General features: G+C 36.4%; 1 protein-coding gene across 6 annotated transcripts in view; it reads right to left on the reverse strand.

The window, feature by feature from the left end:
• HFM1 (helicase for meiosis 1) overlaps positions 1-23,525 on the reverse strand; it is a 118,806-nt gene extending 95,281 nt beyond the window's left edge. The window contains exons 1-7 of one of the 6 annotated variants that reach the window (XM_082688246.1): positions 23,187-23,341; positions 22,428-22,569; positions 20,264-20,361; positions 15,498-15,610; positions 13,719-14,031; positions 6,506-6,771; positions 6,030-6,077 (exon numbers count right to left, since the gene is read on the reverse strand). In XM_082688246.1, coding sequence (XP_082544372.1) covers positions 6,030-6,077; positions 6,506-6,771; positions 13,719-14,031; positions 15,498-15,610; positions 20,264-20,334 — 811 coding nt within the window. In that variant the 5' untranslated portion in view covers positions 20,335-20,361; positions 22,428-22,569; positions 23,187-23,341. Of the gene's footprint in view, positions 1-6,029; positions 6,078-6,505; positions 6,772-13,718; positions 14,032-15,497; positions 15,611-20,263; positions 20,362-22,427; positions 22,570-22,948; positions 23,057-23,186; positions 23,356-23,462 lie in introns of those variants that run through there. The other 5 variants (XM_082688248.1, XM_082688247.1, XM_082688249.1 and 2 more) reach the window with 5 other exon arrangements.
• Between the last annotated feature and the right edge of the window lie 4,108 nt (positions 23,526-27,633).

Raw genomic sequence — 27,633 nt, forward strand, 5'->3', positions numbered from 1 at the left:
CATTAAAAATAAAATGCTAATGAATAAATTTAACCATTAACTATAAGACAGTGATGAAAGAAACTGAAGACACAAATAACTGGAAGGATATTCCATGTTCAAGGATTCAAGAACTGATATTGCTAAACTGTAAACTGCCAAAGCAATCTACAGATTCAATTCAATCCTTATCAAAATTCCAACTGCATTTTTTAGAGAAATATAAAAAAATCCTAAAATTCATATGGAGTTACACAAGACCCCAAATGGCCAAAGCAATCTTGAGAAAGAACAAAGCCAGAGGCATTATACTTCTTGATTTCAAACTGTATTACGAAGCTACAGTAATCAAAAACTGGATGGTATTGGCATAAAAACCAGACAGCTAGGTCAATGAGACAGAATAGATAGGCTAGAAATAAATCTGTGCAGATATGGTCAATAAATTTTCAACAAAGTAGCCAAGAACTGGGAAAAGATAACTTCTTCAATAAAAGGTATTGGAAAAACTGAATATCCACAGACAAAAGAATAAAAGTGGATCCCTTACATTATTTACAAAAATCAATTCAAAGTGAATTAACCACTTGAATATAAGGCCTGAAATCCTAAAACTCCTAGAAGAAAACATTGGGAACAAACTTCCCTACACTAGTCTTGGCAATTATTTTTTTTAGATTTAAAACCAAAGGCAAAGGCAACAAATGTGAAAATAAACAAGTATACTACTTCAAACTAAAAAGCTTCTGCGCAGTAAAGGAAACCATCAATAAAATAAAAAAGCAGCCTATGGATAAAATATTCGTAAACGATATGTATGATAAGGGGTTAATATCCGAAATACACAAGAACTCATACAACTCAATAGCAAAAAACAAATAACCTAATTTAAAAATGGGCAAAGGCCTGAACAGACAATTTTCCAAAGAAGACACAAATGAAGACGCAAATGGCCAACAGTAAATAAAAATCATCAGGGAAATGCAAATTAAAACCACAATGAAAGATCACCTCACACCTGTTAGGATACCATTTACCAATAAGACAAAAAATAAATGCTAGTGAGAATATGGAGAAAAGAGAACACTTGTACACTGTAGGTAGGAATGTGAAGGGGTACAGCTATTATGGAAAACAGTATGGAGGTTCCTTCAAAAATTAAAAATAAAACTATCTTATGATTCAGCAATTTCACTTTTGGGTACACATTCAATGTAGGGCTTGAACTCACAACCCTAAGATTAAGACCTGAGATGAAATCAAGAGTCAGACACTTAACAGACTGAGCCACCCAGGTGCCCTTAGAGCACATATTCAAAGGAAGCAAAATCAGTATCTCAAACAGAAAACTGTAATCCCATGTTCACTGCAGCATTATTCACAATAACCAAGATTCAGAAATAATCTTAAGTGTCTGCAAAGAGACAAACGGATAAAGAAAATGTGATGTACATATATTTTATATATATATAATAAATATATATATCACACACTTATGCACATATGCATACACACACAATAAAATACTATTCAGCCTTAAAAAGGAAGGGAATTCTGCCTTTTTTGACAAATTGGATGAACCTGAAGACCATTATGCAAAACGAATTAAGCCAGAAAGAGAAAGACAAATACTGCATAGTATCACTTATAAGTGGACTCTTAAAAAAACACAAAAGACCAAACTCATAGAAACAGAGAGTAGAATGGTGGTTGACAGGGGCTGGGGACATGGGAGAAATAGAAAGAGGCTAATAAGAAGGTATAAACTTTCAGCTGTAAGATTAATAAGGTAAGGTTCTAATGTATGACATGGTGACTAAAGTTGATAGCACTGAATTATAAAATTTAAAAAAGTAAATATGGAAGATGATGGAGGGTGGAAACTAACTTGATGGTGGCATCTATTATAATGCAACATATGTCAAATTATCATATCGTACATGTGATACAGCATATCAAGTGTACTACTTCAAACTAAACAGTTTGTTAATTTAGACAAACTAAATATATTTGTCAATTACACATTAATAAAGTCAGTGGGGGGAGAAATTAACAGAAATTATTAGAGTCCCCAGTAACAGTCCATATTCTGAAAAAATGTCCCGGTGCAGAAACAAGGTTTATATAAGGGTTATAATTTGACAATTAAAATTTGACTATTAAATCTGATGGAAAAGATGTAGAAAGTTGCATATTTGCCAGTATATCAAAACTAAGTGTACACTTTACCTTTTGCAGAGTGGTGTTTTCTTATTCATGTTGATTAGGCAATTTTTATATCTCCTTTAAAGTTCTCAATTTCATTTTTTAACTTTTCACTTTTAACTGTTTTAACTTTTTAATTTTAGTTGTCTTTCATTAGCTGAGATGTGTTTCTGGTCACCTAACCCTGAATCCCTTTGTTTTCAATAATTTGGTTGTACTGAGTGGTGGATTTATTTGCAACTATCAGCATATTGGCTCTACAAGAACTTAAACTGTCCTTCCTTTGTAAGAAAACTCAAAAATATTAATAGATATGAACACTAAACTGTCCCCTCTCCAAGGTGAGAGTCTCATGTCAGCTTGATAGATACTTGTACTTACGTGGTATTCTCAGTCTGAGTCACATCTATCAACTACATTTATTAAATACTATATGCAAAATACATTACTGGATTTAGAAAGCTGTGGGAAGCTATTAAGAAGAAGAGTTCTTACAATGGAGGCTGTTATAATCTATTAGGAAACATAAAACATAATACATCTGAGAATACAAATACACAGTTATTCCAGCAATTTTATTTTTATGTACATATATATAAAAATTGATGGACTGTAGTAAGTGATCTTCTTAAAAGGTTAAATGAGAACATATTACTTCTCTGCTCATTTGCCCACTTTTTGTCAAAGCATATGACTACAAGGCCTTACATGATCTTTGGTCTCCCCTCCGTCTTTGTGATTGTGATCTCAGGTCCTACTACTCCAGCCTCTGACAAATTCCTTCTAGCTGAATTGGACTCCTTTCTGTTCTTCAAAACACCAGCCATGTTCCTGCTGTTAAGGCCTTCCCTCCACCTAGACTGCTTCCCTCCTTATTTCCTTGGCTCTTTCACTTCCTTCAATTGTTTACATCTCTCCTTCTCAAGAAGGCCTACCCAAATTACTCTACTTAATTCTAATCTTGAGCCTTCAATCCCCAATTTCATCTTCTTTACTCTGCTCCACTTTTTCATTTTCCAAATTACTCAATGCCTTCTAACATACTATATGACTTATTTATACACTGTTAGAATTGTTCAGATCTGTCTTCTCCCCCACCCCCATCCCAAGAATGAATGTTAACCCCTCAAGGCAAGGATTCATTATCTGTTTTCTTAACTGACATATTCCAAATACCTAGAACAGTGCCTGGCTTATAGTACGCACTCAATTAATATAGCTTTGAGTTTATTAAATCAAGCAGATAATATACAAATCTTCATTTTATTTTCACTTATACAGAGTATCAGAATATTTGTGTCAAAACAAAAGTGTAATTTTGAGTTTGTCAATCCATCAAGCTTTTGAAAGAATCTCATTTTTCCTTCAAAATATGTTTCTTCCGATAAAATATTTATTTGTAACAAGCCCACAAGTGGGCCATCATGCTGGTTTTTTCTCTCATTAGGTAGTTCCACATCAATTTACATTCACAAAAATGAATCTTTGATTCAGAGTATAGAATTAGTTTTCCAGCTCCTGAGAAAACTGAACTACTAACATCATTTATCATTACTATAAATACTTGATATCAAATTTCTCCTTTTGTTCAACAAACTCTCAGCAGTGTCACTGCAATTATATGTTATAACAGGTAGGAAAATGTCTGCAGAATTGAAAATTATAGACAACTATAGCAAAATCAATCTGAGCAAACTTTTATTGTCCTAGGGATTCAAATATAGTAAAATATTATAAAAGAATTAGAAAATATGCTGTGTCCAAGTAATTCCAAAACCCTTAAATTATCATGAAAAGCACTTAGTCTTCCACTTTAAATACATACTTAGAAATAATAAAAAGTAGTCCTGTGATTTTGACCACAAATGAACTTTTTGAACAACAAATCAATGCAACAAGAGTACAGTATTTTTAACTAACAGAGACCTAAACAATAGATACATTTCAGCTGAGCTAATATAGCATTAATATCTTTAAAACACTTCATTGGGGTGCCTGGGTGGCTCGGTGGGTTAAAGCCTCTGCCTTCGGCTCCGGTCATGGTCTCGAGGTCTGGGAATCAAGCCCCGAGTTGGGCTCTCTGCTCAGCTACTCAGCAGGGAGCCTGCTTCCCTTCCTCTCTCTCTCTGCCTGCCTCTCTGCCTACTTGTGATCTCTGTCTGTCAAATGAATAAATTTTTAAAAATCTTTAAAAAAAAAATCTTTAAAACGCTTCAAAAGTTACTGTCCTATTATCAAGTTGAACTAAGGGATAAGAAGACTTTCTCATCATACACATAATGAAACTAACTTTTACCTGTTTAAGACTAACAAATTTCCTATGTTCCAACCATATTTAGATCACCAGAGAGAAGAAAGCACAGCAGGATTGAGACACCATGCTGAACAGAAACACTAAAAGCTGACTATATCTGAAGTTATGATATATCATGTATAACCCTTTATTGTTCTCTTCCCCCATTCTAACTTAGTTCAGTTATCTGTTTGCAGGAAAATTTTCATGATTGGTCAGGCAAGTAAGTTTTTTTAGAGATTTCATTTATTTGTCAGAGAGAGGGAGAACTGCAGGCAGAAACAGGCAAAGCAGGCAGAGAGAGAAAAGCAAATTCTCCACTGAGCAAGGAGCCCCATGCTGGACTCAATCCCAGGACCCTGGGATAATGACCCGAGCCAAAGACGGATGCTCAACCGACTGAGCCACCCAGGCATCCCAAGTCAGGCAAATATTTTCTAACCATACCTCAGAACAGACTCAGTCTCCTGAGTATCCTGGACTAGAATAATTCTCCCCTAGATTCCTCCAGCTCAGGAAGAATTCATTTACTGTTTTGCCAACTAGACAATAACTTTTGTGGAGTCTGGAGCTTTACCCAGCTTTGAGTCATTAATTCCATATTCCAAAAGCATGGTTTTGATGATATAACTTGACTTGCTCAAAATACTGCATGGTTTCTCCTCATTGTTCAAAAAATTAAAAAGCAAACAAAACCTCTTGACCTTGGTATCCAAGGCATTAAATAACCTGATCCTGGGATACCTTTCAATCATTATGTCCTATTACTCCTGTAATCATAGCTTTTATTCCGGCCAAACTGGAATGCTTGTTCTTTCTAACATATTCCACACTATTTTACCCTCATCTTGGCTCATGGCTACTCTTTTGTCAAAATAACTTCCTTTACCTGCCTTTCAGTATATTTGGAGATAGGAAGATAAACAAGGGATGGCCCTTCCCTTCAAGTTCATAAGTCATAGGGATGGTCCCATAATAGTCACAGTCACTGGATTATAATAAAAAACAACAAGCACACTGTTATAGACATACATGAGATATCAAAAAAGCAAAGATGATGTTATCTCCAGAATATACGTATATACTCAAAATATTTATATTGGAAATGCCCAGAGATGTAAATTATACCGTAGGTATAAACTGTAAATTTCATTCAAAAAATGCTAGATATGTAAAAAATATACCCAATCCACAGAATATCCCATTTTCATTTATTTCCCCTACCCATGTTTATCCCAATATACTATCCTTACCCAAAGTGTAGGAAATGATCTGTATCTAAGGAAACATGCTCAGAATGCAGGCAATAATACAAATCTCATTTCTATACTTATCTTGTCACAAACTTGTAACAAGCAGTTCACAAACCAGCACTAGCCTGCCACACTTTGAGCAGCACTGACTCTCTCACACACTGGGTCTCTTACATGGCCCAAAAGATGTACTTTCCCCTCGTTTTCTTTGTCAATAAAATAAACACCGACACAATAAAATAACATGCTTACAAATTATGATTTCAAATATAAAGCTGCTATAGTAAAATAAAGGATACGGATTTCTGTGACAGCCTTCAAGGAATCTGTATCATTTTCTGTTACTCCTAAAAATAATTCTACATATTTATATAAATATTTTTAATCTCTTCCATACAAACTGCCTCAATAAAACTAGTATAACTTTTTATTAAAAGCACAGTTAAATATTAGATCATAGTTTATTTCATTTTTTATTTTTTTAAGTAGGCTCCACACCTAACACAGGGCTTGAACTTATGACATTTACACCAAGAGTCACATGCTCTACCAACTGAGCCAGCCAGGCACCCTAGATCATAGTTTAAAAAAATGCAATAGATTAAGAAATGCAGAAACTGCATTTTTTATTATTTTTTGTATTCATTTTATTTTTTCTTTTTTTCATTTTTGTATTCTTTACTTTTGTATTTATGTTTTTATATTCTTCCTTATGCTGAGAAATACAGACTAGCTTGTTCTATCATAAAACCAACTGAAAAAAGCAAGGAATTACCTTGAACTTCATGAGGCTGGGATGCAACTGCAAAAGTTGGTGTTTTGAATATCTCTTCCCTGATTTCAGAAGCAGAAAGAGTATTGCTTGCTGTAAACATGTTAATGTCTGAATATTGATGTTTCTGTTTACTACTGCTACATTTCCATGATTCCCCTTTGCTCATTTCTGTTGGGGCAACTTTCACTGAGCCAACAGGAGAGTCCAAGTTTGTACTGTCATTAGAGTTAACACCCTCATGTATATTATCAGATATTTTAAACAACCTAAAAAAAAAAAAAAAAAAAGTTTGCCCTTGAACAGTTGCTTAGAAGGGGAAAAACTAGCATAAAATTGGTCCTTTGAAAAATGCCCATAGATTGTGGTTTATTCAAACATAAAATTTAAGCATTCCCCTAAAATACGACTTGACAAATTTACCACTGAATTATGTCTTTTCACTTTTAGAAGTGAAAACTCAAATCCATTTGTAGAAGCCAACTTCCAAGACCTGTTTCCTGCTAGTCGCATCCTTTTAAAATTAGGACTTTGAGTCAGGACAGAATTAAATGACTGGTAGAGTACTGAGGCAGTACAAGTGCATGACTTCCAAGGGCAGGTCATAAAAGATACTGTCTCTTCTGCAGGGGCTCTTGGATCATTCACACTCAGAAGACCTATCCACTACATCTTAAGAATACAAAGGCAACTGGGTGGAGAGGCCCATGTAGTCAGGTATTGTGGCTTCTTGTCAGAACAGCATCAACTTCCCAAACATTATTCAATAATCACTTTAGTATAACACTAAGTAAGTATCACTGTCAAGAACACTTTGCAAAGAACTATTTTCTTTGCAAAGTTCTAGAAAACAAAGGCCATCTTTACAATTGCAATTTATTATATCGAACTGATCAAAAGCCAACCCATCAAACTAATTTGTTCACCATAGCCCTAAGATACGAAGTGACCATTAAAGTTCCTAATACAGGGGTGCCTGGGTGGCACAGTCATTTAAACATCCAACTCTTGATTTAGGCTCAGGTCATGATCTCAGGGTCCTCAGATTGAGCCCCATGTAGGGTATGGAGCTTGCTTAAAATTCTCTCTCTCTCTCCCTCTGCCCCTTCCAACCCTGCTTGTGCACATATGGATATGTGTACTCTCATCCTCTCTATCTCAGAAAACAAATAAAATTTGAAAAGTAAATTTCCTAATGTAATATTTGTATCTTACAAAATAAGTATTAGGGATGACAGAAGATATCAGTCTTACAGAATTCTATAAGAAATGACATCCAAACAAGTATTGTGCAAATACAGAACACTTTCTAAATTATTTTTACTATTAATTTTTAATGACATGTTTCCATATAAGAAAGCAGGAGTCTTTAAAAACACTATAGAACAAGAAATACACTTTAAAACAAACTGTAGGGTTGTTCTATCCTTCAAAGCATCCTTCTATCAATGAAGATAGAAATTCAAAAACAGATGATTAGCCTTGAATAATAGAGTAGAATCTGATTATGAAATGGTACTGAGGATAAGAAAAACAACTTACGCCACAGGATGACTCCTTGCTATATGCAGTCATATCAGTTAAAAGCATGGACTTTGGAAACAGACAAACTGGGTTTAAATCCAGAGCTCCTCCACTTTCTAGCTGTGTGACTTAGAGCTTGAAATAAGTTTTGTGAACTATAAAAATATTATCCATGTGCTAGTCACCTAAATTCTCTGGACCTCAGATTCTTCCTAGTTCCTCTAGAATTCACAGTCCATAAACTCCCCTACATCCTCAACTTCTTCACTCATTGCTATAATTACTTCCTGGTCTTAACAAAAATATTGCATTACCCTAAAAAATTCTTGCTTCTTAAAAAACTTAAGTAGAAATTACTAATTTTTCCACACCAAATGTACTTGAGGATTGAGAGTCTGTGCCTTCTCCATCCAAAATCTGCATCATTATTCTTCTATTCTCTTGTAGAAGTATCTGTGCCAACTAGTTATAACACTTTGTAACCCTCCTCGTGGCATATATCATATAGCAACATCTGGTCACTTAAGAATCTTTTCCTATCAATTCCAAATTCTGCCACCATCTCCATTACTTCAACATTCATACAGATAAGCCATTCAAAATCCTCTCCTCTTCATTTCTTAGGCATTCATCTACAGTTGCTTTCTACTTCAAACAATTTCATTCACCTATTCTCTCATCTTAAACACTGTCATTATCCAGAACTGCTCCTCCTCTCATATCAATCATTCCAATATATCATTCTCTGACCACAGCTTCTTACTCTTTCAGCTTGTTTACACAAGCTACCAATGAAGTAAAAAAACAAATTTACTTTAATGAACCTCTTTTTTCCCCCCAACTATCTTCCCTTCTCTTTTCTCATCTACCTTTAATGGACTTAGATCCCATGGCCTATCTTTTTGACCACTCTTTTACTAATATTCTAAACTCCCAATTCCTCTTTATTCTTTTAACATCCTTATCTTGCAAAACCTCAATCCTAGGTGAATCTACCTACTTTTTAAAATAATTGCAGCAGGGCAGGGGAACACTACTGGAAAAAGAAGTTAGGGAGATGACACAACACTCTGAACAATAAAACTGAGAGTCATCATCGGCAAGACTGTAGATATAAGATCAATATACCAAAATCAATTGCTGATGTTTAAACACTCGCAATGCACAATCTGAAAAAAAAACCTTTTTAATTCCATTTATAATAGCATCAAAAAGAGCAAAATACTCAGAAATAAACTTAACAAAACAAGTTTGACTTGTCCACTGAAAATCTCACAATATCATTGAAAGAGATTAAAGAAAATCTAAATAAATGGAAAGATAACTCATGTTCATAGACTAGAAGACTTAACATTATTAAGATGGCAATACTCTTCAAGTTGATCTACAGATTCAATACCATCCCCATCAAAATCCCAGCTGACTTCTTTGCAGAAATTTACTAATGTATCACAACATTCATCTGAAATGCAAAGAACCCAGAGAAGTTTAAAAAAAAAAAAAATCTTGAAAAAAGGAATAAAGTTGGAGGACTCACACATCCCAATTTAAAACTTTACAACAAAGCTACAGTAATCAAGACAGTGTGGTATATGTATTCATGCAAATATTGGTCAGCGGAATAGAACTGAGAGCCCAGAAATAAGCCTTTATTTAGTAGATAGTTTCCTAGTTAGTATAACAGGAAATATACATTTGGTCTTTGTTCCCAGTACCTAGCACAGAGCTCCTAAAACCCTTGGAATTTTCTGTGGGACAGTAGTGATAAAAAGCATCTTTGTTATTCATGACAAACCCCTTCCAATCATACCTGAGTTTACGCTAATGAAGTGACTCTTGTAGGACCCCTAGATAGCTTCAGGATGGGGGTTAACTGTCAGAGAAAAATAAACCCTAATTAGAGAAGGCTAAACTTTTAGCCTCATCTGTGATACCCAAGGAAGAAAGAGGAATGGAGATTGAGTTCCATCACCAATGGCCAATACCCAAGGAAGAAAGAGGAATGGAGATTGAGTTCCATCACCAATGGCCAATGATTTATCAATCATGCACACCTAATAAAACTACCATGAAGGAAAAACCCATATATGACAGGGGGTTCAGAAAGCTTCAGAGGTGAACAGGGGCACCTGGGTGGCTCAGTCAGTTGAGCATTGGACTTTTAATTTCGGCTCAGGTCATTATCTCAGGATTCTGGGATCAAGCTTCATGTCAGGCTCTGCACTCAGGATGGAGTCTGCTTGTCCTTTTCCCTCTGCTCCTCCCCCTGCTCATGCACTTTCTCTCTCCCTCTAAAATAAATCAATATATAAGATCCTTAAAAAAAATTACAGACCTAAATGTAAGAGCTAAAACTATAAAAATCTTATAAGAAAATGCAGTAGTAAATCTTTATACAACCTTGAATTAAGCAATGATTTCTTGGCTATGACACCAAAAGCCCAAGCAACAAAAGAAAAATTATATAAACTGGACCTCATCAAAATTTAAAACTGCTGAGGACATTATCAAAAAGTGAAAAACAACACAGAGAATGGGAGAAATATTAGCAAGTCATACAGCTGATAAGAGACTTTTATCCAGAATATATAAAGAACTCTTACAACTCAACAATAAAAAGACAGAAAACCCAATTAAAAATGAAGGATTTGAACAGATATTACTCCAAAGGTAATACACAACTAGTCAATAATCACATGAAAAGATGCCCAATCTCATAGGTCATTAGGGAAATGCTAATCAGTGAGATGCCACTTCAAACCCACTGGGATGGCTACAACAAAAAAGATGAATAATAACAACTACTGACAAGGACAGAGAAATTGGAACCCTCATATATTGCTTGTAGGATTATGAAGTGGTACAGTTATTTTGGAAAATAATCTGGCAATTTCTCAAAAAAGTTAAGTATATAGTTACCATATGAGCCAGCAATTCCAATTCTAGGCATAAATCCAGAAGAATTACAAAAATATATTCACACAAAAACTTGTACATGAATGTTCACAGCAACATTAAAAATAGTCAAAAAGTGGAAATAACTCAAATGTCCAACAATTGATAATGGAAAAAATGCTGCACTGTCCACTGAATGGATATTATTTGACCATAAAACATAAAGTATTGATACACAATGTAATATGGATAAACCTTGAGAACCTTATGCTAAGTGAAAAAAAGACAGACAGGAGTCGGAAAGGGAAGTAAACAATAATGAATACAGTTTCTTTGGGGAGATGAAAATATTTTAAAATTAGATAGTAGTGATGATTATACAACTCTGTGAATATTCTAAAAACCCATGAATGTACATTTCAGAAGAGTGAATTTTATATGAGTTATACCTCCCTTTTTAAAGATTTTATTTATTTATTTGTTTGAGAGAGTAAGGGCAAGCAGGGGGAGGGGTAAAGGGGGAAGGAGAGAATTTCAAGCATCCCATGCTGAGCAAGGAGCCCCAGGCAGGGCTCAATCTCACGACCCTGAAATCATGACCTGGGGCAAAACCAAGAATTGGCACTTAACCAACTGAGCCACCTAGGCACCCTGAGTAGTATCTTAATAGAACTGTTACAAAAAAAATTCATAGACATCAACCTCCATTGGGCCCTTTAGAGTGTTCAACAAAGTGCTCGCTTCGGCCGCACATATACTAAAATTAGAGTGTCCAACAAGCCTACCATTATTCTAATTGGATTGCTTTCCCATTGTTAATAATCTCTTCCACTCTTCTCTTTTTTTTTTTTTTTAAAGATTTTATTTATTTATTTGACAGAGATTACAGGTAGGTAGAGAGGCTGGCAGAGAGAGAGAGAAAGAGAGAGAGAGAGAAGCAGGCTCCCTGCCGAGCAGAGAGCCCAATGTGGGACTCGATCCCAGGATCCTGAGATCATGACCTGAGCCGAAGGCAGTGGCTTAACCCACTGAGCCACCCAAGCGCCCCTCTTCCACTCTTCTCATACTTGTTCAATATTCCCACTTTTTCCCCTCAAACTCCACAAACGACTCACCTCTTACATCACAGAGAAAACAAAACCTATCAGTTAGATCTCTTCTGAATCTTTAAACCCATACATCCAATTCCCTATCTGGACAATTTATAGGTACTCAAACTCAACATGTCCAAATCTGTACTCATCACCTTCCCCCAAACCTGTTCTTCCTTTATAGTTTTCCACATCATGAAAGGGCACTACCATCCTTCATCATTCTGGTTCAAGTCAGAAAACCATGAATCAGATGTCATATCTAATAATCATTTAGGTCCTATGGGATTTTTATCTCTTAAATCACTCTGAATTCTCTCATTTCTGCTACCACAATCTACATCAGTCTCCCATTCTCTCTCACCTAGATTAATAAAAGACCTTTTTCACAACGTATTTTAGTTCCTTCTAATTCATATACTGATTGCCAAAATACACGTTAAATTTTTTAAAAAATACAATTTTACTCCTCTACTTAAAATGTAGAATCTTAGAATTCTAGCTCTCAAACTTTATTGTGCGTAACAATCATCTAGAAAAATTGTTTAAAATGACAATTCCTGGGTCCCCTCCCTACCTTTATATAGACTGTGATTCAATAGGCCTAAGGTAGGACTCAGGAACCCAAATTTCTAACAAGTACTTCAGATGATTCTGATATGGTGGGTGCACAGGCCACAGCTTAAGAAATAGTGCCTTAAGAAAAAGCACAAAGTTTATGGCAGCCTACATGATTCTGAATGACTCGACCTCTCCAAACCTTACCTCTCCACATTCTCTCTGATTTTACACAAAAGTAAATTTTCTAAGAATAGGCCAAGCTCTGTGCTACTTTAGGTCTTTTGCACTTATTATTCTTTCTGCCTAGAGTACTCTCCTTCATTTGCCCTTAGTTTAATTCTATTCCTCCTTAAGGTTAAATTTTTGTTTTTGAATTTTTTAAGATGTTATTTATTTATTTGAGAGACAGAGAGAAAGTACAAGAGGTTGGAAGTTCAGAGGAAGAAGTAGACTCCCCGCTGAGCAGGGAGCCTGATGCAGGATGTGATCCGGGACTCTGGGATCATGACCTGAGCCAAAGGCAGATGCTTAACCGACTGAGCCACCCAGGTACCCCAAAGTTAAGTTTAAATACCACTTCTTCAAGAAAGCCCTCCCTGATGCTTCAGAACAGATTAGGACCCCATGTGATATGCTGTAACAGTAATTCTCAAAGGAAAGTTGAGACTCTTTCAGAGAGTATGTAGGATCAAAACAATTTTCATAATATCAGTAAAGTACTGTTTGCTTTTTAAATTTTTTAAGTTTTCATTTCTAATATGGTTAAATATTGATAGATGTAACCAATATATACAAAAAGTGTTGAGAATCCTCAGTAATTTTTAAGTGTAAAGGGTCCTTACGGTAAAAAGTTTGAAAAATTTTGAGACCCTTTGCTCTAACTATATACTTCATAAAAATAATTGTTGTATTATAAAGTACTTAATCAATTATTTTAAATTATTTGTCCTTTCCCCATTAAGTTGAAGCTCTTTGAAGACAAGAACCTATGACTAGAATCCCAGAGTTAACAGAGCATCTCATATACAGTAAACCCTATTTGTTGATTTTTTCTCATTTAGATTCTATCATACTTCATACATTTGGACATACCATAAATGTTCAACTTTATCACTGAATATTCTGTAATTAATTTAATTAATTACCTTTTTCGGAAGGCTGACGTGCTCTCTCCTTTACCTTCTGCAAAATTAAATAATTTTGTCTTATCTGGAACACTTTTCTCAGGTATTATTTCAGTGCTAACGTGATTTTTGTATTTCTGATAAATACCATATGTCAGCTTGCCAGGAACATGTGATAAGTCATCGTTACCTGCTCCTCCTAAATTCAGATCACCTGCTTCATATTTATTTAAGGAAAAGGCAAACTGGAATTTTTGTGTTGGTGAAATATAATTTGTGTTTTCATTAGTTATCTTTAAATTTGATGGTAACATTTTTGGCTTCTCTTCCTGACCTACAAAAATGGAATGCATTAATTAATATATGTTCTCCATGAAGATAAATTCTCAAAATGACCATGAAAAAATTTAACAAAAATTTTCAAACAGCTAACAAGGTAAACATGAAAGTTATTCATACAATATCAAGATAATCTATAACACCAAATACAGTTTTGAACTATAGGTGATTGGTACTGTTATTGTATACTATATCACTGAAGGGCACTCAAATTAAGATTTACTGAAATTTGAAATTTATTAAAAAACCTACTTTATAAAATAGGTTTAATTTCTGACTCATAGAAATAACCATTATTATACCTTTTAAGTATTTTACCAACTACAAATGATATAATTATACAATTAGGAGGATTTGAATATTTACATTACCGATTTACACATAGAAATATAATGACCAATCATATACAATACTGGATTTGATTCAGTATTAAATACATGATGCAATGTTTTTAACTTTGTAGTATTGCTTCTAAAATCAAGATAAAGGAATGCTTTTATCAGGGTGAAAAAATTTTAAAGGTTTCTTTACAGAAATTTTACAGGCATCTTGAAAGGTTGGGAGGAATCTGCAGGCCTTGTCAGGGCTTAAATTTGTTTTACCATCTATGTATATATATAGTATATATATGCCTGTGTATACTATGTATTATTTGGTATATATGAGAATATAAATGAAATGCATATTTTCATGTATAAAATATACACAAGTTACAAAGGTTAATAAGGTAACATATATGAATTACCACCAAATTTGAAAAATCAAAAATTTTATCAACAATATCACATAAGATCACATATACTGTTTGAATATGCTTGTCTTTTTTTTTAATTAATTAACTAATTTATTTATTTTTAATTTTTTTTTTTTTTTGACAGATAGAGATCACAAGTAGGCAGAGAAGCAGGCAGAGAAGCAGGCAGAGGGAGAGGAGGAAGCAGGCTCCCTGCTGAGCAGAGAGCCCGATGCGGGGCTCGATCCCAGGACCCTGGGATCATGACCCGAGCCAGAGGCAGAGGCTTTAACCCACTGAGCCACCCAGGTGCCCCAGAATATGCTTGTCTTTAACTTTATAAAAATGTTACCAAACTATATAAAATACTCTGCATCTTCTTTTTTTTCAAGAATGTGGTTTTCTAAATCAGAAGATCCTACCTTTAGTAAAAGGCAAAACAAAAACTAAATGGCAATGACAACTTTAATAATAAGAGGAAACAAATTCATGCAATAGTACATGTTTGTGATAGTGTACTATATATATACAATATGTATATGTACGTATATGTATATATGGAGAAGAAAGATGTTTTTGATTTTAAGATTTGGTGAGCACTATTTTGAATAAAGTATCATTTTATTTCATTAAAATAAAGGAATTAACACTTTAATGTGTTACTAGATTTTTTTACACTGACATGAGCTGCACAGGTTTAACTTCATAACAAGTATGTGATAGTTTACCTAACGGTTTATGACTTCCTATTTCCTCCTCCAATGCCTGAGTATCTGGAATTTCTGAAATCAATGGAGCAGGTGGGAGAAACCAATCCAATGATTCTTCATTGTCTGGATGGCTATATAAAATATAAAAGTGTGAATATATATGTTAATAAAGTTATATCAGAAGCTACTAATTAAACATTACTCAATTACAGACTCTTAGATAAACAACCTATAAATTAATTTTCTACGGTGACTTTGATGTATCTTTATACACAGGAGTGTTCTCAATCTTTTTTCCCTTGTGTGTCATACGATTAATGACACTGCTATGTGAGATATGCTACCTAAATAATGGCTATAACTCCATCTTTTTTCCTCTAATTCAACAGCTTGTGACACGAATCTTAAATCTGTTCCAATATAAAAAAAAAAGTAGTAAATCATTCTGAAATATTAGCATCTTTACCATCAGAATTAACAAAATACTTATGACACACCTCACAATAGATCATGGGTCATCAGTGTGTAAATGACACCACCACTGGTATTCTCTATTCTCTAGAGTATTCCTAAAATATTATTACAAATTAACATCCTAATCAAAATACCCTGGATCCAGAACCACCTACAAACCACAGAAAATCCAAGAAACCAGTTGAAAATGATAATCACTTTGTAAACTTAAAGTAGTTTTTAAGAATTTTGCCACCCTGTTGGCACTGTGAACTGTCTTTCCTTATCTTTCAGCTGTGATCCTATTAACATATAAATTTTTAATGTTTCCTTTTCAATAAAAGTTGATTTGTCCTTCATTAGAGCAAAAAAGTAAGTACTGGTTGACAGGAAATAAATCTGAGAAGAGCACCACATACATACACTGTCTATGACAAGTAGCAAGGATTTTTTTAAATGATTTTATTTATTTGAGAGAGAGAATAAGAGAGGGAGAGAGAGAGCATGAGGCGGGGCAGCGTTAAAGGGAGGAGGAGACTCCCCACTGAGCAGGAAACCCCATGTAGGACTCTATCCTGGGACTCCAGGATCATGACCTGAACCAACATCGCTTAACCAACTAAGCCAACCAGGCACCCCCAAGTGGCAAGGATTTTATGATATTTTTAAATCTTTTTTATTTAGGACTTTAAACTCTGGAAAGTGAGAGACCCAGTCTTTTACACTACTGCCTTTGTAGCTCCTAACACATAGCTCCTACAGCTATGTTTTCCAAATCAAAAATCTACAACACATTATCAGACAATGTCTGACAGACTGTCTGATAAAAGGCCAAAGCATTTGAAATTTAGGACTGTCAGAGGGTCCCCAAGAGCACCCCCAGAGCCAATGATTCCCTGGGCTGATTCAAATTCAACATATAGTCCTATTTGTGACTATGAGGCAAAGTCCAGGGGAAACCAGGCACAAGCCTCCAAAGATCCTCCCCTAGTACAGCAGCACAGGACATCTTTAATTCCCTCAGCAACAAGCTGTACCAGCATGCGTGAAGTATTGCTAATGAGGGAGCTCATTAGAGACTCCATGCCCAGTGTTTTTACTGAGGACTAATCATGTGGGCATCCCTTGTCTAGTACATACCTAAATTCAGGATTCCCAGAAGAAAAGCAGAGAGTCAAAATAAACCTATCTGTATAAACAGTTTAGGCAGGGAGCCATTCCTATCAGTTAAATGGTGGAAACTTTCTTAAAGCTTTCACTCTAGCCAAGGGCCATTCGTACAACCAGGGCCTTTCAAGGACAGTGGTTTAAGCCTGATGTATTAACTCTTTTCTATACAGAGACTATTTCAGAAAATCTAAGAGAGATATAAAAAGCATACATCTGGGGCGCCTGAGTGGCTCAGTGGGTTAAGTCTCTGCCTTCAGCTCAGGTCATAATCTCAGGGTCCTGGAATTGAGCCCCACGTTGGACTCTCTGCTCAGAAGGGAGCCTGCAACCCCCTCTCTCTCTGCCTGTCTCTCTGCCTACTTGTGATCTCTCTCTGTCAAATAAATAAAATCTTAAAAAAAAAAAAAAAGCACACATACAATTCTACTATTCAGCATCCCTGTAAAAATCAAATCTCCCTTATGACTTCCCTATTTTCCAGAGGCATCATCTTTCTCAGTCATCCAGAATTCAAATTATAGCAAAATCTTATACCTATATATCCAGACATATACCAGGTCTTACTGCATCTTCTTTATAATGCTTCTTGAATTCATTTCCTTGTATTTCCACTGTCACTATTTTAATCAAAGCTCTAATCAATTTGTTTAAGAACAATCATGTCTTAACTGGCCTCACTGCCTCTGGCTTTCTCTAATATATTTTACACACTCCTATCACATTGATTTAGAATTGTTTTCATCATAATTATATTCCATTCAAAATACTTCAGTGGCTTCCAAACAATATAAAACGTCCAAATGGCCTTAGGCTATCTTAGAGTTTTAACTCTCCTACTCTACTTATCTTATAGTCCAACCCAAAGTGAACTACTTGCATACCAAATAGATAACATATTCTGCACCTCCTCATCTTTTTTCAAAAATATTTCTTTTACTCTGACTGCCACTGCACATGACCCTATCCTGTATCTACCTATATAAGTTCCATTGTTTCATTCCTTCATTAATCTATTCAACAATTATTTACTGAGAACTACTTTCCAGGAAATATTCTAGACACTAGTGCTTATGTTCATCAAAATCAAGCTTAGATCCTTCCCTCTTCTGGGTGCCTGGGTGGCTTGGTTGGTTGAGCGACTGCCTTCAGCTCAGGTCATGATCCTAGAGTCCTGAGATGGAGTCCTGCATCAGGCTTCCTACTCAGCAGGGAGTCTGGTTCTTCCTCTGACCTTCCCACGCTCATGCTTGCTCTTATTCTCTCTCTCTCTCTCTCTCATAAATAAAATCTTTTTTAAAAAGTTTAAAATGTTTCCCTCTTCTTAAGTACTATTTGAACCAATAATATTTATTACAGTCCTATTGTATTATATGTCTGTGTGTAGATGATATATATATTGCATATTATATATAGATAATAGAAAGATTGAGAATAGATCAGTCTGATACCCTCCCCAAATCATAAACACTTAAATGTTTGTTTCTAGTTCCATTCACATCAATACTATTTAGCACAGTGCTTTGCATAATGAGATATATCATCAATAAATGTTTGTTGATTCAGTTCCAGGCTTTTAACACATGGTCATGTCCAAGATCCTTATTCTGGCACTTAAAATCCACTGCAATCTATCCTCAGTTTACTTTTCTAACTTTATGTCCCACTGTTTCTCCTTTATGAATCTCCTATTCCACGAAACTTCTCTATACATTATCACCTAAAAATACTGCAAATTGTCCCACCTCCATTATTTCTTGCTGTTAAACTCTGCCTTCAAATGGCCTCTTCTCTCTGCTTATTAGAATTATCAAATCCTTCAAAGTCTCCTGAAGTCTCTCCCCATTACCATAAAGCCTAACCTGATCGGTCTGTACCAGGTCTCCCTCTGAATCTGAAATTTCATTGCATGAATGTATGCTTATCATTTCCTTCACATCTTTTTTTGACTCTGTATTGTTAGAAAGGCAACCATAAGTTGCAATTTGCCCACACCAGTCCTGATTAACACATGTTGTACAAATTGGATGCACTCTTTTACTCTCAAAGTAGCCAAGTCTGGATGATGAATTACAGAGTTATGTTACTTATTAATGACTTTCCATATGTGTTCTTAATCTCCTCAAATAGATTTTAAGTTCTTTTGAAGTAAAAATCTGCTTCATCCTTCTTATATCCTTTTCTGCATTCAATCAATATTTGAAATAATACTTGAATGAATGAAAAATTAATGAAACAATAAATACTTTACTCAATGCTTCCTTTCTTTAAAAAAGGATAATATAGGGTCGCCTGCTGGCTTAGTCAGTGGAACATGCAACTCCTAATCCTGGGCTTGTGAGTTCAAGCTCCACACTGGGTGTAGAAATCACTTAAAAATAAAATCTTAAAAAAAAGAAAAAAGATAATACAATAGAATACATAGAAAACTTAGAATTGAGAAAAATTTACATGTGAAAATCCATAAAAAAATTTACATTATGAAAATCCATAAATCCATAGTATTTAACAGACTATTCTCTGCTCTTATTTCCTCTAGCACCATATCTTTATTTCCACCCCTACTTCCTGCCTACAATGAGTCTGCCCATCACACTAGGCCTTTGGCACACTGCCCATTCTGTTTCCAAAAGGTGTCATCACTCCTGTCCATTGCTACTGTTTGACGATTACTTCAAGTTTTTACCTTGGACAAAAATAATCTGAACAAACCAGAAATGCAAATACATGAAAGCCAAACAGGCAAGTGTCTACTCTATTTTTTTTTTAAAGATTTTATTTATTTATTTGACAGAGAGAGATCACAAGTAGGCAGAGAGGCAGTCAGAGAGAGAGAGGAGGAAGCAGGCTCCCTGCTGAGCAGAGAACCCGACGCGGGACTCGATCCCAGGACCCTGAGATCATGACCTGAGCCGAAGGCAGCGGCTTAACCCACTGAGCCACCCAGGCGCCCCTCTATTTTTTAAGTTATAACATTTAACATGTTAAAATTCAGATACTCCCTTATATCTGAACTCCATGTTTACCAGTTATATACCTGAAAAATCATTTTGTCGACCCCTCATTTTTTATTTGTATATGTCTAGTGAGAAAATTAAAACTCCTTAAAAATCAAAAATCTCTAAAACAATATACTATATTATCATTCTTTAAGGCAGACTTACTTTTTAGCTTCACCTGGTTTTTCAAAAAACAAAGTATCCAAGGAAAACAACGAGTCATTTGATTTCAGCATTGTTAAAGATTGGATTGTGTCATAAATCTACAAAAATGTAGAAAAAGTAGTTTATATTTTATTCATAAACCCGTAGAAAAATATTTCTGGATACATAAACTATAATCATTAATTTCCTAGAATAATCACAGACTCTCTTTCCAGCTGCATCTTCTGCAGCTTCCTCCAAAGTGCCTCAATATTCAAATATTCTCTATTCTCCACTACTTCTCCACTAATTCATGCATATTCACATCTGTACCCCTCTCCTCATACTGCACCAATGCTTAGAATGTGTTTTCTTCCATTTCTTCTCTACCTGGCAGATCCCTACACATCCTTCATGTATAGGTCAAATGTCGTTTTTTCTTCAAAGGCTTCTCTGAGTTTGTCCTGTTCTCCAAGGCAGAATTAATCACTCCTTTTGGGTTCTGAATACTTTGTCCATACCATTATTTTTGATTTAGGATAATGCATTTTGTAGTGAATGTGTGTGCCTCTAACAATATGCCACATACATATACAGAGGTTTGCTTCAAAATAAATGGGGAAAGGTAAGGGGCAATGATAAAACAAGATTGGCAATGAGTTGATAATTGCTAAAGCTATATAATAGGTACATGGAGTTCATTATAACATTCTGTCAATTTTGTGTATATGTTTGAACTTTTCCAAAATAAAAAAAATTTCAAGCTTAACATATATATGTATGTTTATGTTCATATTACATAATATGTACATAGAAATGCTTACATTCCTTTTTAAAAAGCCAATTTTTACATTCAGAGATGGTATCTAAATATAAAGGATAAAAACATTTAGCATTGGCCACATGCGACTAGAATAAAATTCTAGGGCTGAACAAAGCTTCAACTTTGATAGGAGACTAAAGAACCATTTCTACAAACACATACATTGTTCCATTCACATTGCCATTCTTTCCCCTGCATATCAATACCACATCCCATTTTTTTTTTCTCAATTCTGTAACATGATAGAAAATTCTATATGACAAAACATGAAATAGATGCACTAATTATAAAACATAAGTCACATTTCTATTTACTCTGTGATATTAATACACTGCATATCTTTCCTTAGGATAGAAACTAAAATCAAAGAAACTATATGAGTGCCATCTTGTGGAGAAATCCATACTATCAGGTCAGATCATGCCCTTTCAATTTTGAATCCTCCCTAACGTGGGGATGAGATACATGTAGGAATATGTGACACCCCTTGACAAAATACTACTGGTAAGAGAGCTAGATCTGTGTATATCTTAAGACTGTTCTTAGTTATCCCGAACCTTGCGGGATTTTTCATTGTTCTAGTCATTAGAGTTTTTCTCCCTTCTGTTTAACTTAATTGTCCTCTTTTTTTTTTTATTTATTTATTAATCACTTAGTCACCAACCAAAAGAAATAGTGAAGTTGAAACATATTAGCAATTGTTCTAAAACAATTGACTATATTAACAATAGAAACCCAAGAGAATAGGGAGGGAAACAGAAGGGAGTCATTCAAAAATAAGCTAAAGGAGTCCTTAACATCTTTAAGTAAACAATTTCAGAACTTGAAAATAATTACCTGATAAAGTATAAATGGACGTGCTAATCATGTTGCTATACTATGCAGACAGGAACAAATAGGGGCTCCTGGGTGGCTCAGTAGGCTAAGCCTCTGATCCTTGATTTGGACCCATGATTTCAGGGTCCTTAGATGGAGAGTGGTGCTCTGCACTCAGCAAGGAGTCTGCTCCAGATTCTCTCTCCCTCTGCCCCTCTCCCATCCCTCCTGGTTCAAGGGCATAGGCTCCCTTTCAAAATAAATAAATCCTTTTTTTTTTTTTTAAAGTAACAAAATGTTCCCTTTCTCATCTCAGGATAACGATATAATTTAAAGCAACAAAAAAAGTTTTCAAAATTAAAACCCACTGGACCACTTTTATATATGGCTTTGCTATCTCAGAATTTACTAGAAAACTGTGTGACTACCTAATTTCTTGTCTGTTGAGATAGCGTGCTCTTTATCTAATTATCTTAGTGACAATTTAGCATTTTCTTATCTTCTATAATGCTTTCTATATAAATTTTTCTGATCTACTAGTCATACCTTACGACTTGTACTCTCAGAAAGAAACTTTTTTTTAAGTGCCGAAATTCAGATATAAAATACTGATTTGAAATCGGTAGTGAGTGGAAGCCGAGACCCACAGTCACTCGAAAAACCAATCACGACAAAGATCGCAAGGAACCTGACAAGGTAAGAGAATAAACAAGAAAACAAATTACCCTGGTCTCCGAGCCTCGGCCAGGGAGGGGTCCCTACCCGTCGGGGAGGGAAGTGGGGGATGGGCATCTCCATCACCCGCCCCGGAGTACCCCGCGGGTCTGCCGGGAACGACTCAGCACCCCCCCCCGCCCCAATTCCTGGGGAACACCCTAATTCCAAGCAAACCCGGCCCATACCCCCAGGCGCCAGGGAGAAGCGGTCAGGACCCGCGTGTGGCCCGCGCCCCGAGGGCTGGAGCCGGTCGCTCCTCACCCCCCACCTCCCACTCCCCACCCCCCACCCCGACGTCTCCTTCCCACCGCTGGAAAACAAGGTGGCTACAGTACACACGCACGCCGCACCTGCAGCCGCTCAGGGGGCAAGACACGCCTAGACACAAACACTGTGGGTCCGGGAACAGCCAAAACAAAAGCCGAGTCATGCCAGCTCCTTCAGCTCCGCAGACGCGCGGTCCTCCCGCCAGCCCCACCCGCGCGAGCGGCCGCCCCGCCCCGAGCGCCTCAGGCCTCGCCGGGTTCCTGACAGGAACGCGGCGAGGACCCGCGCGGCACGGGCCGGGGCGGGCCGTCCTCAACTCACCGCGCCCGCCAGCCCCCCGAGAGCGGCTCGGTGCTGAAGGTCGGCCGCTGCCGGGACGATCGGCTGTTCCCACCTCCCCGCGGGATCCCGCGTCTGCGGTCCCAACTTTCCCCCGGGAGACGTCCGGCCCGGCCCAGCTCCTCACCCGGCAGCGGGACTCTCAGTTCTCGGAGCCGAGCGCCTATTCACCCGCCCCTTCGAGGCCCCCCAGCCTGGCTAAATGAGCTCCAAGCAATGGATCAGCGGGGGTCTCCGACTTATCCCTTCCAGCTTCACCTTTTTCCTCCAAAAGTAGTTAATTAGGCTTGAATATATTGCTCTCCCAGTATACAGTGGCCTCTTCTCATTAAATAAGGCCCTTAAGGCTTCCCCCAGCACCTGGTAACTCCTGTGCTACTTGCCCTCTCTATGAATTTGCCTATTCCAGGTAACTCCCGTAAGTGGAATCATACAGTATTTGTCCTGTGTCTGGCTTATTTTATTCAGCATGGCTTCAGAGTTCATCATTTGTAGCATGTATCTGAATTTCATTCTTTTTTAAACTTGAATATTCCATTGTGTGTATGTACTACATTTTGTTTATCCATTCGCCTGTGGATAGACCTTTGTGTAGTTTCCAGCTTTTGGCTATTGTGTTACAAACACTGGGGTACAGATATCTGTTTGAGTCCCCGCAGTTCTTTAGATATATACCTAGGAGTGCAGTTGCTGAGTCTATGGTAATTCCAAGTTACACCTTTTGAAAAACCACCAGACAGATTTTCCACAGCTGCTGTATCACTCCCACTAACAATGCAAGAGGGCCCAAATTTCTCCACATCCTTGCCAGCAAGTTATTTTCTATTTTTAAAATATTATAGCCATCCTATTAGATGTGAAGTAATATCTCATTGTGGTTTTCATTTTCATTTCCCTAAAGACTAATAATATCTTTTAATGTGCTTAACAGCCATTTTGAATATCTTCTTTGGAGAAATATCTATTCAGTCCTGGGCCAATCTTTTTGTTATGTATCTTTTTACTATTGAATTGTAGGAGTTTTAAATATATATATATATTATGGCTATTTGTCCCTTATCAGATGTAAGATTTGCAAATATTTTCTCCCATGTAGTAGGTCATCTTTTTGTTTTCTTGATAGTATCCTTTGATGCACAAAAATTCTTACCAATTTTTTTTCTTTATTGCCTGTGCTTTTGGTTATATCCATGAAGTCATCGCCAAATCCTATGCCACAAAGATATTTCTGCAAGTTTCTTCTAAAAAATTTCTAAGATATTTCTAAGAAATATCTTCTTCTAAGATATTTCTTAGTTTCTTCTAAGAGTTTTATGGGTTTAGCTCGTAAGTTTAAGTCTTTGATCCTTTTTGCTCCAATGGACCAACAAGTTTTATTCATGTGGATTAAGGTTACTAGAGGACCTATGTCAAATAAAAGAGTTGGGGGAAGGGATATAATTTCCAGAGAGATTGGAAGAACTTGAAAGACAAAAGATAGGTGTTCATGACACAAGAACAAAATATATTTCTGCCTATACAACTGGATGTCATGGATTCTGACTCAACATAACCAAACTTTTTTCTACTTTGTAACCTCCACTCTGTTTAAACTCTGATCAAGAGGAGTTGACTTTGAGAAGTTAGTGCTGATGGCTCTAGAGCAGGTGGAACCAAGAAATGTTTCAGAACTATTTTTCTCTGGGTGACAGCCAGAAATGTGTTCTGCTATTGTCAGATGTGGAAAAGAAGAGGTAAAGAAATCATTTGGGAGAATCTGAAAATTGTAGAATTAATGTCTGAGAAAAGGAAAGAGAAGGGAAGGGAATGGAGAGGAAGGGAAGGGAAAGAAAGGAAACAAGTGTAGTCTGATATGACCGGATCCTTGGGAAGAAAGAAGACTTTAGGGAGTCATGCATAATTCTATGTAGTAAAGTCTAGTGCTATTTATGCATTTAGTAGGTGCATAACTAGCAAAATGATAAATGAATGAAGACCAAATCAATGGATAACTGTTCTTTAGGGAAAGATGTATTAAATCTCTATGTAACCAAGAAAATAGTAAACATAAATTGATTAGAAAGTAATTCCTTGGGCACCTGGGTGGCTCAGTTGGTTAAGCATCTGTCTTCAGCTCAGGTCACAGTCCCAGGGTCCTGGGATCAAGTCCTGCATTGGGCTCCCTGTTCTGTAAGGAGTCTACTTCTCCCTCTGCCCCTCCTCCCATGTGTTTTCTCAATCAATCTCTCTCTCTTTCTCTCTCTATATCTCAAATAAATAAATAAATAATTTTTAAAGTCTTAACAATTAAAAAAAAAGAGGGACGCCTGGGTGGCTCAGTTGGTTAAGCAGCTGCCTTCGGCTCAGGTCATGATCCCAGGGTCCTGGGATCAAGTTCCACCTCGGGTTCCTTGCTTGGCAGGGAGCCTGCTTCTCCCTCTGCCTCTGCCTGCCTCTTTGTCTGCCTGTACTCGCTCGCTCTCTCTCCCTCTGTCTCTGACAAATAAATAATTAAAATCTTAAAATAAAATTTAAAAAAAGAAAGTAATCCCTTGAGTTCCAGCTGTTAAAGAGTATGCTTAATGATGATGTACAAGATCCTAGTACGCATATTTCAGACTTGTTTGTTTTTCAGGAAAAAACTGACTTGCCCAGCTAAACTGAACTTAAAAATATCTTCTGTTCTCCAAAGTCAACAATGTTGATTTTTTAAAAATATTTTATTTATTTATTTGACAGACAGCACATGTAGGCAGAGAGGCAGGCAGAGAGAGAGAGGAGGAAGCAGGCTCCCTGCCAAGCAGAGAGCCCGATGCGGGGCTTGATCCCAGGACCCTGGGACCATGACCTGAGCCGAAAGCAGAGGCTTAACCCACTGAGCCACCCAGGCACTCCCAACAATGTTAATTTTTAATGGGACTGTCAGGCAGGGTGCTTCAGTTAAACCCTGAACTGAAGCATCCCATTGACACGGCCTGCCAGAGAGTATTATTACAAAGAATATAAGCCTTCCATAGAAATCAGTAGATAAAGATTCCATATTCAATTATTGTTCTTTATGTAATTGCATTATAGTGTCTAAAATATGGTAACATAATCCTTGAAGTAAGAAGTGAACAACCCAGGACAGAAACTTAGGGACAATGAGCAGTATTCCACACTAGAATGAATGATTTCCTAATTAAAAATTGATGTCAGTTCCTACAAGAGGAGTAAGTGGAAACTGATAACCAGTGTATAGTCTCTATGAATACTTGTATTTAAATTTTTATAATAAACTGCATACACTTTTTCTTTCGGTATGTACTAGGTTTAATCTTCTGCCATGATAATGTCTGTCAGTAAATAGGAATTAACACATTCCTTCAAGTGGTTAGTATGTAAATGTGGTAGACTTCATCGTACTGTTATAATCAAGGTTCTGGCATCCAGAAACATATAGCATCTTAAAGAAACATAGAATATATTATTCCCGCAAAAAGATTATTTGAAGGAATTTTTAAAAGCAATTGTAACATTTTAAAAGATATTTAATGTCAGGAATCAGAGTATAAAACAGATTTTAAGAACAGGCGTTCTTTTTTTGTTTTGTTTTTTAAGGTTTTATTTTGAAGTTATCTCCATGCCCCAACATGGGGTTCAAACTCACATCCCCAAGATCAAGAGTTGCACGCTCTTCTGAATGAGTCAGCTACGTGCCCCTCTGTTTTGTTTTTTATCTAAAGACAAAAAAATAATTGGCAAGATCTTACAGTAATGTGATCAAAAATTAATTAATATTGTTTATATGTAGTTTAGAAATAGGATAATTTCTAGAAGTTATATACTTTTGTAGTTAATAAAGAGATTTGCAATGATACAAATAATCAGTTAAGATACTAGACAGATTTGGGTATGGACAGAATTAAAGAAATGGAAACACCATAAAGAAATGCTTCTGCCTAGAATCCCTTCCAAAAAGGGAGTGTGATGGGGGAATTGGTAAGAGACGCTACAGCAACTGGCACATAATTATTCGTTTGTGATATATGTCAAGTTATGATGCATCAAAGCATGGGTTAATCTCATGTTTAAATATGTCAAAGCATTGAGAAAGCACAGTGCACATGATAGCGTATGTTTTAACCTCCTAGATGATCCCTGGAATGAAGTTGAGAGTGCTGTATCCATGTCTGCCCAGAATCTGAAGCCACTGCAAAGAGAAATAGATAAATCCGTTTTCTCACAACAGCTCCCACCATTAATTATCGCCAGAGAAGGAAAGAAACTAAATCTAAAGATATTCTCTAGAAATTCTGGCTGTTCATGGCTCCTGCAAGTTCTGGGAACACAGGATAGATTTCTAGAGGAAGAGTGGGCATATTGAGATACACAAGGAACAAAAGTAGCTCAGTGCTAAGGTTAGGGCCCCCTCCGTCCCAGTGCTGGGCACTCCAAGGAAGACTGATTC

The sequence above is a fragment of the Mustela nivalis genome (assembly GCF_964662115.1).
Source record: "Mustela nivalis genome assembly, chromosome: 10".
Taxonomy (NCBI): Eukaryota; Metazoa; Chordata; class Mammalia; order Carnivora; family Mustelidae; genus Mustela; species Mustela nivalis.